A 13,316-nucleotide genomic window follows, 5' to 3' on the forward strand; every position below is an offset into this window, starting at 1 on the left:
ATAGAAGATTTGAGTCTATTATAGATCACAGCAACCTCAGCTTTATATGAGCTTTTCCCTTTTCTACCTTGGGAATTTTGACTTGCTTTTAACTCAGAGAAAAACCTTACATCTTCTCTCTGGCATATTGGAGTTGCCAGCTTCTGTGCTTTGAAACCATCATTAAGCAAAATCAGGTTACATGAACACAGATACTATGATACCATTACAATTGATCTTAAAGTAAATAGCTCCCAAATGATGAATGGGTGAACATTATAAACAACTTGCATACTCTGGATAAAGGTGATTTAGGTCCCAGGTCAGAACATGTTATTTCATCCTGCTATTTGGGATGATATGTATTTAAAGCCTGTGGGTTAAATATTCCTGGAATTTTCCATTTAATTTTCTTGAAGCTCAGTTATGCATGGCTGACGAACTGCAGAAGGTAAAATGTTCATCTCCTTCTGTGTTCATAATGATCATGTTTACAGTGCCCAGTATTCACACGAGGCTATTGCTTACTAGATCCTGTAGGTACAGATCATTTCCTACTGCTGTAGAATGTGTCACTGAACATCATTAGTCTAGAAAAAAATCAATCTGATCTAATGTAGATATATACTTTTTTTTTTCTTTTTCTTTTTGTTTGGGTGGTTGGTTCTTGACACATGGTCTCACTGCATTGTCTAGGCTGGCCTTGAACTTATGGATACTGTCCTGTCTCAGCCTCCCAGATGGTTGAATTAGAGAAGTCACAATGCCCAGCATTTTCTTGCTTTAAATGTGTTTTCTCTCTTATCCCACACTAAAAAGAGTCCAGTGTTAAGGAGGCACCACATATTTCTTTACAGAATATTAGCATGGGATGTGGTAAGCAATGCTATAAAAGCAGGACTCCTAATTATTTTTTGTCACAGAGCCTTATTAAAATCTACTTGATAGTATCATATTTTCTTCCAGGAAAGTGAGTTCATATAGTAAAAATGAGTTCAGGTTGATTATGGAGTAGGTGACAGCACTCAGGTGAGGCATCCATAGTGAGTTCTGTCCACTTTCTCAGTGACGTTAGTATAAAACTGATGATGTGACTTTTAACGAAATATATTGATATCTGATACTAGTAAATTATATTTAGAATCAAGGTCACAAGGGGAAAAATTCCTGAAAAAAATATTAAGAATTCAGAACTAAGTACAAAGTCACTAAAAATCAAAATGAAAACAACAAACAAAGCCAACCCAATCCTTGTGGCTGGTGATGTATCACAGAAGCAATGCATCTGGTTCCCATTATGTATCATGTTGAATGAATAGTTCATTTAGGCAACTGGCTAGGGTTTTTCATTGGTCTCAAATCTCTCTCTACTCCCCGCTGGATGCTAAGGAAAGTTATGGCATGAGGAAAGGAGCACTATAGTTTTCTTCCAAATTCTAGATCCTTCATGAAATCTCAATACAAATAATGCATAGTACTTTGAGGCCTCGGTGATTTTTTATCAAGGTAGGGATTCCAAGTGAAAGGGAGAGAGTCCAGGAAAACCCTTCTTTGAGCGGTGGTGAAGTTGTGAGTGGTTACTTTAAAAACATCTTTTGAATTAGAGCTTCCTGCAAGGGGAGAAGAATTACAAATGGAATTGGCTTTAGGTTTAGCTAAGGGACTGAGTCATCCATGCCTTAGAATTCCCAATTTCTTTTTTTTTAATTTTTAATATTTTTATTACATATTTTCCTCAATTACATTTCCAATGCTATCCCAAAAGTCCCCCATAGCGCCCCCCACTTCCCTACCCACCCATTCCCATTCTTTTGGCCCTGGCATTCCCCTATATTGGGGCATATAAAGTTTGCAAGTCCAATGGGCCTCTCTTTCCATTGATGGCCGACTAGGTCATCTTTCGATACATATGCAGCTAGAGACAAGAGCTCTGGGGTACTGGTTAGTACATCATGTTGTTCCAACAATAGGGTTGCAGATCCCTTTAGCTCCTTGGGTACTTTCTCTAGCTTCTCCATTGGGAGCCCTGTGATACATCCAATAGCTGACTGTGAACATCCACTCCTGTGTTTGCTAGGCCCCGGCATCGTCTCACAAGAGACAGCTATATTTGGGTCCTTTCAGCAAAATCTTGCTAGTGTATGCAATGGTGTCAGCGTTTAGAAGCTGCTTATGGGATGGATCCCTGGATACGGCAGTCTCTAAATGTCTGAGCCAATGTAGCATTAGCCTTTGTGTGGAAGAAGCATTCTTTTCAAAGAGGGCTAATCCAAACCATATGCAGGCTGAAGTGATTATGTCACATTTACCCTCAAGTAAGAGATTTCTAAAGGGATCACCTTTTATAGAGAGACCTTATAAGAAAAGCCCCCTTTCTCTTTGCCCCCTGCCTGCTTTTTCCACCGCTTCTTATTCTGTGGAAAACTTTGAGCTAATATGTATGATTCTTCTTTGCTTCACAAAGCCCAAATTCCTGAGCACATTGAATCTTGTCTTTTACTTTATTGTCTCCCTTGGGATGTCTATTTTGTAAACTAGTTATCAGATGTTTTATAGGGGTTGATCTATACATTCAGGTTGAATATAAATAGAAAATGTTCTTAGAGTAGCAACTAATACCCATTTATTTTCTTTGAGCCATTTTTTGAAATTAATAACTGATAGGATGCCTCCATTCACGTTTATATCAGCTTGGATGTATTCAACTTCAAGCAACAAGTAGTACTATGCACAGTAGCTTAAACTGAAAGGACATTTATTGTTGATAAAGGAAGCACAGAGGTAAGTGGAATCTAAAGGTTATTTAGTTGCCAAATGAGATCATCAGAGACTCCAGGGTTATTTTTAAATTCATTCATTCTACCATGCTCAGCTGAAATAACCAATCCTAAAAAATTGAACCTCATGCTAACGAAATGGATCGGAATCATTATACATATACAGTACCCTCCAAACCATGAAAGGAGAAAAAGGGAAGAGTCTTGTCCTTCTGAACTTGTGTCTGTTCTCTTTGGGAACAACGTTACAGTATGATCCTCCATAAACAGGAGTATTTTCATCTGCTTAATACTAGTTTCCATGGCTATTCCTAAAGCAATTATTGGAAAGGGTGATCTGCTTGAACATGGAGCCACAATTTCCTCCCCATAGCAAGAGAAGCTTAGAGCTAACCCATCCTCTGATCTGTTGATAAGAAATGACTAGCTGGATCTGGCAGTACCCGCCTCTAACTCCAGCAACTTAATAAACAGCAGAAGCAAGAAGACTGTAAGGTCAAGGTCTGTGCTGTCTAAAGAACAAGTTCAAGGCTAACATAGGCAATTTAGTAAGGTAGAGTGCTTCCCTGGTACACAAGGTCCTGGGTTGAGTCTCCAATATTAAAATGAATGAAGAATGAATCAACTAGTGAGCAAGAGCTTTTAGATTTGGTCCTCAGAACTTCACAAAACAGAAGCAAGGAGACCATGGCTACTGGATATTGGAGTAGCAGATTCCGCCATACTAGAGACCCTTCACTTTGGCCTTCCATACTTGCTCTAGCGGCCACTTACCTGTCAGTGATCCCAAAACTTGTTATCCTGTGTGTGGAAATGCAGGAGCAGAGGCAATAAGGCTTAAGAAAAATAGCATGATGGGTTTGGAGGTAAGACGAACCAGACTTGAGCCCCACTTTACCATTCATTAGCTGTAAAACTTCAAAAAATAGTCTAAGCAGTGTCTGTCTTAGGCTAGCAGTGTCTGTCCTAGGTTAGCAGTGTCTGTCCTAGGCTAACAATGTGTGGTCTTTCTCTTCCCAAGAGCATTCGCTTGGTCAGAATGCGAGTTGATCCATTCCAATCTCCTTGTACTAAGGTCAAATCTAAGTGGATCAAGGAACTTCACATAAAACCAGAGACACTGAAACTTATAGAGGAGAAAGTGGGGAAAAGCCTCGAAGATATGGGCACAGGGGAAAATTTCCTGAATAGAACAGCATTGGCTTGTGTTGTAAGATTGAGAATCGACAAATGGGACCTCATAAAATTACAAAGTTTCTGTAAGGCAAAAGACACCGTCAATAAGACAAAAAGACCACCAACAGATTGGGAAAGGATCTTTACCTATCCTAAATCAGATAGGGGACTAATATCCAATATATATAAAGAACTCAAGAAGGTGGACTCCAGAAAATCAAATAACCCCATTAAAAATGGGGCTCAGAGATAAACAAAGAATTCTCACCTGAGGAATACCGAATGGCTGAGAAGCACCTGAAAAAATGTTCAGTGTCCTTAATCATCAGGGAAATGCAAATCAAAACAACCCTGAGATTCCATCTCACACCAGTCAGAATGGCTAAGATCAAAAATTCAGGTGACAGCAGATGCTGGTGAGGATGTGGAGAAAGAGGAACACTCCTCCATTGTTGGTGGGATTGCAAGTTTGTACAACCACTCTGGAGATCAGTCTGGCGGTTCCTCAGAAAACTGGACATAGTACTACCGGAGGATCCAGCAATACCTCTCCTGGGCATATATATATCCAGAAGAAGTTCCAACCGGTAAGAAGGATACATGCTCCACTATGTTCATAGCAGCCTTATTTATAATAGCCAGAAGCTTGAAAGAACCCAGATGCCCCTCAACAGAGGAATGGATACAGGAAATGTGGTACATTTACACAATGGAGTACTACTCAGCTATTAAAAAGAATGAATTCATGAAATTCCTAGGCAAATGGATGGACCTGGAGGGCATCATCCTGAGTGAGGTAACCCAATCACAAAAGAACTCACACAATATGTACTCACTGATAAGTGGATATTAGCCCAGAAACTTAGAATACCCAAGATATAAGATACAATTTGCTAAATGCATGAAACTCAAGAAGAACGAAGACCAAAGTGTGGACACTTTGCCCCTTCTTAGAATTGGGAACAAAACACTCATGGAAGGAGTTGCAGAGACAAAGTTTGGAGCTGAGACGAAAGGATGGACCATCTAGAGACTGCCATATCCGGGGATCCATCCCATAATCAGCTTCCAAATGCTGACACCATTGCATACACTAGCAAGATTTTGCTGAAAGGACCCAGATATAGCTGTCTCCCGTGAGACTATGCCAGGGCCTAGCAAACACAGACGTGGATGCTCACAGTCAGCTATTGGATGGATCACAGAGCCCCCATTGGAGGAGCTAGAGAAAGTACCCAAGGAGCTAAAGGGATCTGCAACCCTATAGGTGGAACAACAAGATGAACTAACCAGTACCCCTGGAGCTCCTGTCTCTAGCTGCATATGTAGCAGAAGATGGCCTAGTTGGACATCAGTGGGAAGAGTGGCCCCTTGGTCTTGCAAACTTCATATGCCTCAGTAGGAGGGAACGCCAGGGCCAAGAAGCAGGAGTGGGTGGGTTGGGGCGTTTGGGGGGGGGTTGGGGGGACTTTTGGGATATCATTTGAAATGTAAATGAAGAAAATACCTAATTAAAAATAAATTAGAAAAAAGAAAGGAAACAGAACTGTCCATATGAAACAGTGAGAAAAAAAGGTTATTTGTTTCCTACAAACAGAGCAACCTAACTACAACCTTTTTATTGTTGTTTTATGCTTTTAACTTACATATTCTTCAGGGAAGTTCACTGGCTACCAGATTATCCTTAAATTTTGGTATCATTCAGTGTGGATTAAGAAAGGTAGGATGAAATATATAAGTACTCCTTAAAAAAAAAAGAAAAAGAAAACTTCTTGCTGTTAAGTGAAAGGATAAACTAGTTAGGAAAGAGAAGAAAAGTTCAACTGTAGTGTCTTTAAGAGCCCCATTCAGCCAAGCCACATAAAAGTCCTCTCTCATAATGTCAAAAGATTTGTAGGTAGTGGCAGTTACGGAGAAAGCTGCTCAATTTTCTCTCTGTGACAAAATACTTGAGGGAAAAAAATCACTTTAAAGAATGAAAGTATTCTCTTGGCTCCCAGTTTCAGTTCCTGGCCAGCTGTCTTGATTGTTTGGGGTACCCGCAACAAAGCATTGAAGTGTATGGGCCAGAGAAGGCTGCACACTTCATGATATCCATGAGAGGATATCATGGGATGCCTGGCTAGAGTCCAACAGCCCCATAGTCTTCTTCAAGGGCTCACCACCAACGCCCTAGGGACCCTCCCACTCAATGCTATTTCTTAACAGTATCACAACTGTTTACAGTATCGCACCCTGAGGACCACCTTTTTTATTTAAACAATTTTTTATTAGATATTTTCTTCATTTACAATTCAAATGCTATCCCAAAAGTCCCTTATACCCTACCCCGCCCTGTTCCCCAACCCACCCACTCCCACTTCCTAGTTCTGGTGTTCCCCTATATTGGGGCATATAATCTTTGCAATACCAAGGGCCTCTCCTCCTAATGATGGCTGATTAGGCCATCTTCTGCTACATATGCAGCTAGAGACACAAGCTCAGGGGGTTCTGGTTAGTTCATATTGCTGTTCCTCCTATAGGGTTACAGACCCCTTTAGCTCCTTGGGTACTCTCTCTAGCTCCTACATTGGGGGCCCTGTGTTCCATCCAATGGACTGTGAGCATCCAGTCCTGTATTTGCCAGGCACTGGCATAGCCTCACAAGAGACAGCTATATCAGGGTGAGGACCAACTTTTTGACACACAAACCTTAGGGGACCTTTCAGAATTTAACTATAGCAGCAAAGAATGCACACACTCATCTCTGATTTGGTTCACATATATCTTTGCCAGGGTTTAGTGTAGGGAGAGATAACATGAAGTTGTAAGAGAAAATGGTACTGAAAATATAGGATGGATTGAAACAGAACAGATGCGGTGGATCTTATCAAAATTGCATATTTAAAATTCTCAAATAATAAAAACTACCAATAGTCACAAAGAGTAATGACCCCTTCCTTTCATCTTTCAAATCTCTAAAATGCAGACTTGTCCACAGTCTACGCGTAGGGGGATCTAGGAACTACACTTTGTAAACTTCCTACTTCCAAAGCACCAAGAAACAGTGAATGGGAGCCCTTAAACAATGTTTGGTGTGCCTTATCTATTCATAGATATTTACAGTGTGATCATTTGTTACACAAAGTATTTGTGGTTGAAAACAGGCCATTATGAAATACCTCTTTGTGGTTCCTGGCTCTCTAAGCCTTGAACAACTGGTTATATTATTTTGATATGCATGACAAAAGTGCCTTAGGTAAAGGATTTGCAAATCCAGTCCAGCTAAGAGATTAGACCCAGGCACCAAGAAATGTAACACTGCACCAGACAATTAGTATTAACTACTGTGGGCAGGGCTGTTAGAGAGCTGCTGGGGAGTTGAGGTTTCTTTTCTCAGGATCCACAGAATACTAAGAACTGGGAACATTTGGCTTGACTGTTGACATGTTTTAATGTAGAAAAGATCAACCCTGCAGGCCATATTTGATCACAAGTTGCATACTTTGTGGTTGTTCAGGACAATTGTCAGTGACATGCCAGACACCCATACTGTCTCAGAATTTGTGCAAATGATTGACTTCTTCAGTCTTGGTACTGAAACTTGGGTGTGTGGAATTAAAGGAAATACTCCTAATAGGAAATACATTTCATTCTAAGAAATCAGGATCTGTGCTTCGGGGGCTACATTCTCATTGTGTTTTAGAGCACATGCACTGTTAACGTTCTAGTGTTTGGAAGTTTGAGACTGAAATTAATGGATTTTTTTCATAAGCACAGGGGACAGTTAAAGTGAGCTACATGAATATGATTGGATTGGGGGAAAGCGTGGAGAAAAGGACATAATATGTGGCTCCAAGAAACCCTTATGTCTAAATGGCAGAGTAATGGATAAGCTGTGCCCAGAGATTGTTCAAAACAGAAAAAAACAAACAAACAAAAACAACAACAACAAAACGAAAAACAAAACAAAACAAAAAACTAAGGAAGCCAGTGTGGATAAAAAGTTTATGGAATGGGTGGGTGCCAGTTCATGCTGAATGTTCTGGACCATTTAACTGGGGTGCTGAGCAGACTGTGTGTGTGTGCGTGTGTGCGTGTGTGTGTGTGTGTGGTCACTGCTCATGATGTTCTTTTTAAGATATGCATGATTAAAGACTCACATGGAATTTCATCCTTTCCTTGGAATAGACTTGCAGCAGTGGAATACTGCTGTATCAAGGGATCTGATACCAGGCCTTTGATTTACGTTCCTAGCTTGCATCCCTTGGTTTCAGGTCCACAGGCTTACTATTTGACATGGAACAATGAAAAGTCTTTCACTTCGTATAGCCAAGGGCTCAGGTACAGAAATCTGCTACCAAGCAGAACACAAGAATGACTTCCTCTGGTTGGGAAAATTTCTCCAAATGGTCACGTTGCAACTGCCCTCCTCCTGTCGATTTTTGTTTCTGTGTTCTCCATCTCTCCTGAAGAACACCAGTAAAATGGGGGCATTAAGTATGAGCTCACCCTGATGGGGGTTTGAATAAGCTCTTTGGAGAGCCTTTCCTTTTCGATTTCAGTGGAAGGTACCTGGGAAGGAAATTTGTGGCTTAAATAGTACTGACCAACTGTAAGGGTTGGTGATCAGGATGAAATACCTACATTTAGGATTGCTATGTTGAAGCCTGAGATTGCTTCAAGAGTTAAAGATCCACTCCCCATGGGATTCATATCTAAAATCCTCAAAATGACTTGACTTTACCTTCCAAATGAGTCCATTTCAAATCATACTGTCTCTCCTCCACCTCCAGCCTATGGGATTTGAGTGTAGTAAGACTTCTTGAGAAAGTTCACTTTATCTTCAGCTAGGTGAGGTCCTCAGTTTCAATACAGATTTCCCAAGGCAGTTGTATATTTCTTTTGTCATTGAGGTAAGACATTTGATTTCCCTTCTTGGTCTCCATCCAAATTCATTTCAGCAGATGGACTTATTTTAGGTACTACAAACACAAGGTTCTACTGGGTTTTCTTTGTCTACTGGAGGAACTGTGGGTTGGGTCTGAGTCACACACATTTTATGGTGTCTGCTCTGGCATGAGCTTCATATACATTGGCATCGACTCACAGAGTGAATTTGACTTTCTTTCTCTTCCAGAATTTCATATGGCCCTGTGGTGATTCCAAAAACAGTCTGAGGCTCATTTTGATTGGCTCCAGCCACTACAGCCGAGCCAGGTTCACTCTGAGAGGTCCCTGTCCCATCATGAATGGCCACAGAAGCTTCTGCTCTTGGCTCTGCAATCTAATAGCACCTCTTGCATGGATGATGCCAAAGCAATGCTTTGAAATATGCACCCATACTGTGTGGCTTTTCTTGCTGCAGTTTCTGTTCTTTTTTTTTATTGTAGGATCTGGAGACTCACCCCTAGAAGACGATGGAGTCTGGTATTCACACTCTCTATATAAAGGTGAATGCTTTGCTTCTGTGCTGACAAGGACCCGCTGATGCCAGGAGATATTTCTTTAAAGCTTCGCAGAGCAGACTGTAATAAAGTGACCAGACAACACATTGGCGTTCTAATTGCCTGTCCAGGAAAATAAATATTTAAAAATAAATGTGTGTGGGCACTCATCCTTCCAATAGGAAAACTAAGGGAAGGAAAAAAAAAAATCTCAGGAGTGCTGCCTTTCATGCCCCATGGTCATTTTATTCTTCTAAATTTCTTTACTGTCCTCACTTCTGCCAAGGCAAGCTGTAGCTGATGATAGTGAAAATCAAGTCTGATTCATACATTACAGCCAGAAGTGTGCAGGGCAAACCACCCAAGGTGGGTGCTGCGCCCAGTGCTGCTAATGTACTGACTGCACAGAGAAGAGGAAACCTTGATTTTCATGAGCTTTTCTCATGCTCTTTCTGAGCCCAGCCTGGCTCCTAAGATGATAAGTAAAATGTGCTGTTGCTGAAATGAATTTTAACTTAGCAATAGAAAATCCACTCCTCCACTGTCCCCAGTCTCCACTCCCACCAGGTATCTAAAGCCTAAGGAAGAGGCTTTCCTACTGGCTCAGGTAAGTCTATCCACAACTACTCCTGTTGCTGCTTCCCTCGACCCAGGGAGCTCAGGGCAGAAAGGAAGGTAAATGTAAAATGCTCTTTGTCTAAAACTCTTTGCCTCTCACTGCAGAGGGAAACCCTCAAGGAAACAGTCTGGTAAAGTTTCATTTTGACATTTGGCCCAAGAAATGCATTCAGACTCTGGCAGGAAAATACTAGCCTACAGTGTTGTGACACTTCTGAGCCATTAGAGAATTGAACAAGTTCTGGTCAGCCTTTGCCTAAAGACTGTCCTTCAGTTCTTTTCCCAAGAAGCGGGGGTGGGGGTGTGGGGGAGTCTTTCTAAACAATGACTGGTTCCTGTGCCTAGGTGTGTTTCCATATTTGCCTTGATTTCTGAATGTAATAGTGCCTACCTTCATTGTTGTGGCATTAAGCAATCCAACCAATCACAATTTTCTAGTCAGATGTTTGGGGTAAGGAGATGCTCTGATTCATAAGACTTTCGGAAAGTTTTTATTTTTTTTAAAGTTCTTTGTGAGTCCCTAGTTTTAAAAGAGTCCTAACACACATGCACAGTAAAGAGACTCCTAGACGGTAGTGGTCGTCTCATGTGTCCTTAGTTCATTGTGTTTGGTGTCCCCTCCTCATCTCATAGTCTTGCAAGATAGAAAGTAAATAATATATCAAAAAATATACCTAGCCCAGGACCTGACCTGAATGTCTAAGAATACATTTTTTCATGATAAATTATTTCTCTTGTCAGTTAGATGGCTTGCCTGTAGGAATCATCACACTACACATTTTATATGCATATACACACATACCAAAACACACTATATACCTTAAAATTTTACAATAGAGAGTTAAAGGTTTTTTCTTCTTCTTGTTATTGCTGTTATGATAAAGAGCAAACCTATGGCCTATTCTTGCAAGACAAGTGCTCTATTCAAGAACTACACTTCAGCTTTTAAGTGTCATTCATTTTAAAATTTAGAGTTCAACCATGATTAACTACAACTTTAGCTATGGAATATTAAGCTCCTCCCAGAATGTGGCACAGAGAATATAATCAATAACTGATTTGAATTGAGTCAAATTTAAAAGAAGAAAGAAAGATTAAATAGCATACATTAGGTTCCCAGTATGTGACATCTTATTTACTTATTTGATTGTATTTATTTACTTATTTGAGGGATTGGGACAGAATAAATGTTGATGGTTTTACTTGGGATACTATAGTATATTCACACTGCTTGTGGGAAGGGGAAGGCACATAGAGATGTGTCAGAATTGCCCGGTGTTTATAGAAGGCACCAAGGGTTAGAGAGAGTAGGGAGTGAGTCCTGTGGCCCTCCCTCAGGCTGCACTTGAGTCTGGACAGGTGTTTTGGCTCACATCCATGAAGCACTAGTAGTTCCTCATTAGCCTGCTGCTCCATGCTGCCAGCTCCACCAACTCCGTTTAATTAGAGTGCTTATCACATTGGCCCTGGGGGATGCAAAGGCTTTCCTGTTTAATCAGTTTGGATGTCTACTTGATAAACCTTGTCTTAAGTGCCATGGTACAAGAGCTTCCTTCCTCCAAGCCTCTATGTTAAACATTTTGTTAATTCACTTTGACTTACCCATGGTGCTTGTCTGCACTTTAAATTCAAATCATGCACACTCACATTCCCATCATCTTTACTAAAGAACTGATAAACTGTCCAAATGCCTTCTAAAGAGTTGTTTTGGAAGATAATAAAAACTAAAATTCCTTTTGCAAATAAATAAATACAAGATGTTTTTCCCTCCCCATGGTGACAACAGCACAGCTTTTAGATATGTAGTCACCACTGACAGAAGAATTTGAAGAGTCCAAATAAAGGAGAAAAATCTGCTAATTGCCTGCTGCATTCAAATATGTGAATTTGTTATATATGAAAACACACATATATCTTATTCATATAGATCATAAATATACATAGTACGTGTAGACAGCCTGCATAAAATCTTCCAGAAAGGAAGTGTTCCAGGAAGGCCTGTAGGCCTGATGTGCGCTCTGCACATCTGAATCTACACAGTCCAAGTGAATACATAATCTCTAGGGTGAGTCCTTATCATCTCTACCCAGGACATCTAGGGAATGTTACTTGAGTCTTAAATTTCCAATCTACTGACAAATTTCTGAAAAGCATTATATGATATAGGTACTAGCTAAAGAGAACCTCGAAGCAACAGTGTAAAAAAGTGTTCTAATGCCAAAACCTGGGCAGCATCCTTTTAGCAGGGTTGCTGAGTGTGGGGAGAACATCCTTAGGAGAACATTCCTGGGGAATGTGGAAGGAGGCCTGTGTTCCTTTGTGGCCACATGATGGCGAACTTACTCCACATACTGGTTATACTGGTAGCACAGGTGCTGGTGGGGAATAATGAGCTGGGCAGCTATAGGAATGTAGCTCTGGTTCAATGTGTTAACTCTACACCCACCCGACTTCAGGGAACTTGTCCCTGACCCCCAGATAGCGTAGAGATACAGGGACTGGCTGCTTCAGGAACTCCTCCACTAAGAAGATAGTTTTGCACTTCTTTTGAAGGTTTCTTTGCATGGTACATTTCAAAGATAAGGGAGAAGTTCAGCTTTATTAATGACATCCTAGGTATGCTTTGGGCAGTTGTCCTAGTTTGTTTCTCTGTTGCTATGCTAAGATACTGAGCAAAGCAACTAGGGGAGGAAAGGGCTCTTTCGGAAAGCTTACAGGTTATAGTCCACCAAGAGGGGAAGCCAAAGCAGGAACTCAAGCAGAGATGCTGCAGGAATGCTAACACACTTGTTCTCTGTAGCACTCAGCTTGCTTTCTTATGCATAACATCCAGGATCACCTGCTCACAGTTGGCACCACCTTCACCCATTATTTGGGCATTCAAGAAAATGCCCTATAGACATGCCCATAAGCCAATCTGATGGAGACAATTCCTCAATTAAAGTTTCACCTTTCTGGGTGGCTCCAGGTTGTGTCAAGTTCACAAGAACTAGACAACACAGCAACTAGAACACCAAAATCAAGTTTTCCATCTGACGGGGTGTCACCCCAAATGGTGTATAACTATTGACATCTGAAAAGGGGATTGTTTCCTTGCTTGGAGCAATTGTTCCATGAGTGTAAGCCAAAATGACACTCTATTGTGAACACTGGTATAGCTTAGTTGAAATTAGCAAACATGAGTACTGTGGTTTGCTTTACAGAGAAATATGCATATAGCTGGGAGGAAATCACAGTTAATTGACTCTGTTATGTATAGATGGCTAGGGTGAAAATTTACTATGGCATCAATTAGTTTCAATAGATCAGGATATCATATTAAGAGAAATACTAGAAAGAA

General features: G+C 40.7%; 1 protein-coding gene across 2 annotated transcripts in view; it reads left to right on the forward strand.

The window, feature by feature from the left end:
* Srpx (sushi repeat containing protein X-linked) overlaps positions 1-13,316 on the forward strand; it is a 78,452-nt gene that overhangs the window by 35,390 nt on the left and 29,746 nt on the right. The window contains exon 2 of one of the 2 annotated variants that reach the window (XM_021153437.3): positions 9,305-9,364. The exons of the other annotated variant lie outside the window; for it this stretch is intronic. Within the exon in view, the coding sequence (XP_021009096.1) occupies positions 9,305-9,364 (60 nt within the window). The remainder of the gene's footprint in view (positions 1-9,304; positions 9,365-13,316) is intronic. 2 annotated transcript variants of the gene reach the window in all.

Source organism: Mus caroli, unplaced genomic scaffold (assembly GCF_978045245.1).
Source record: "Mus caroli unplaced genomic scaffold, Mus_caroli_1 scaffold_5, whole genome shotgun sequence".
Taxonomy (NCBI): Eukaryota; Metazoa; Chordata; class Mammalia; order Rodentia; family Muridae; genus Mus; species Mus caroli.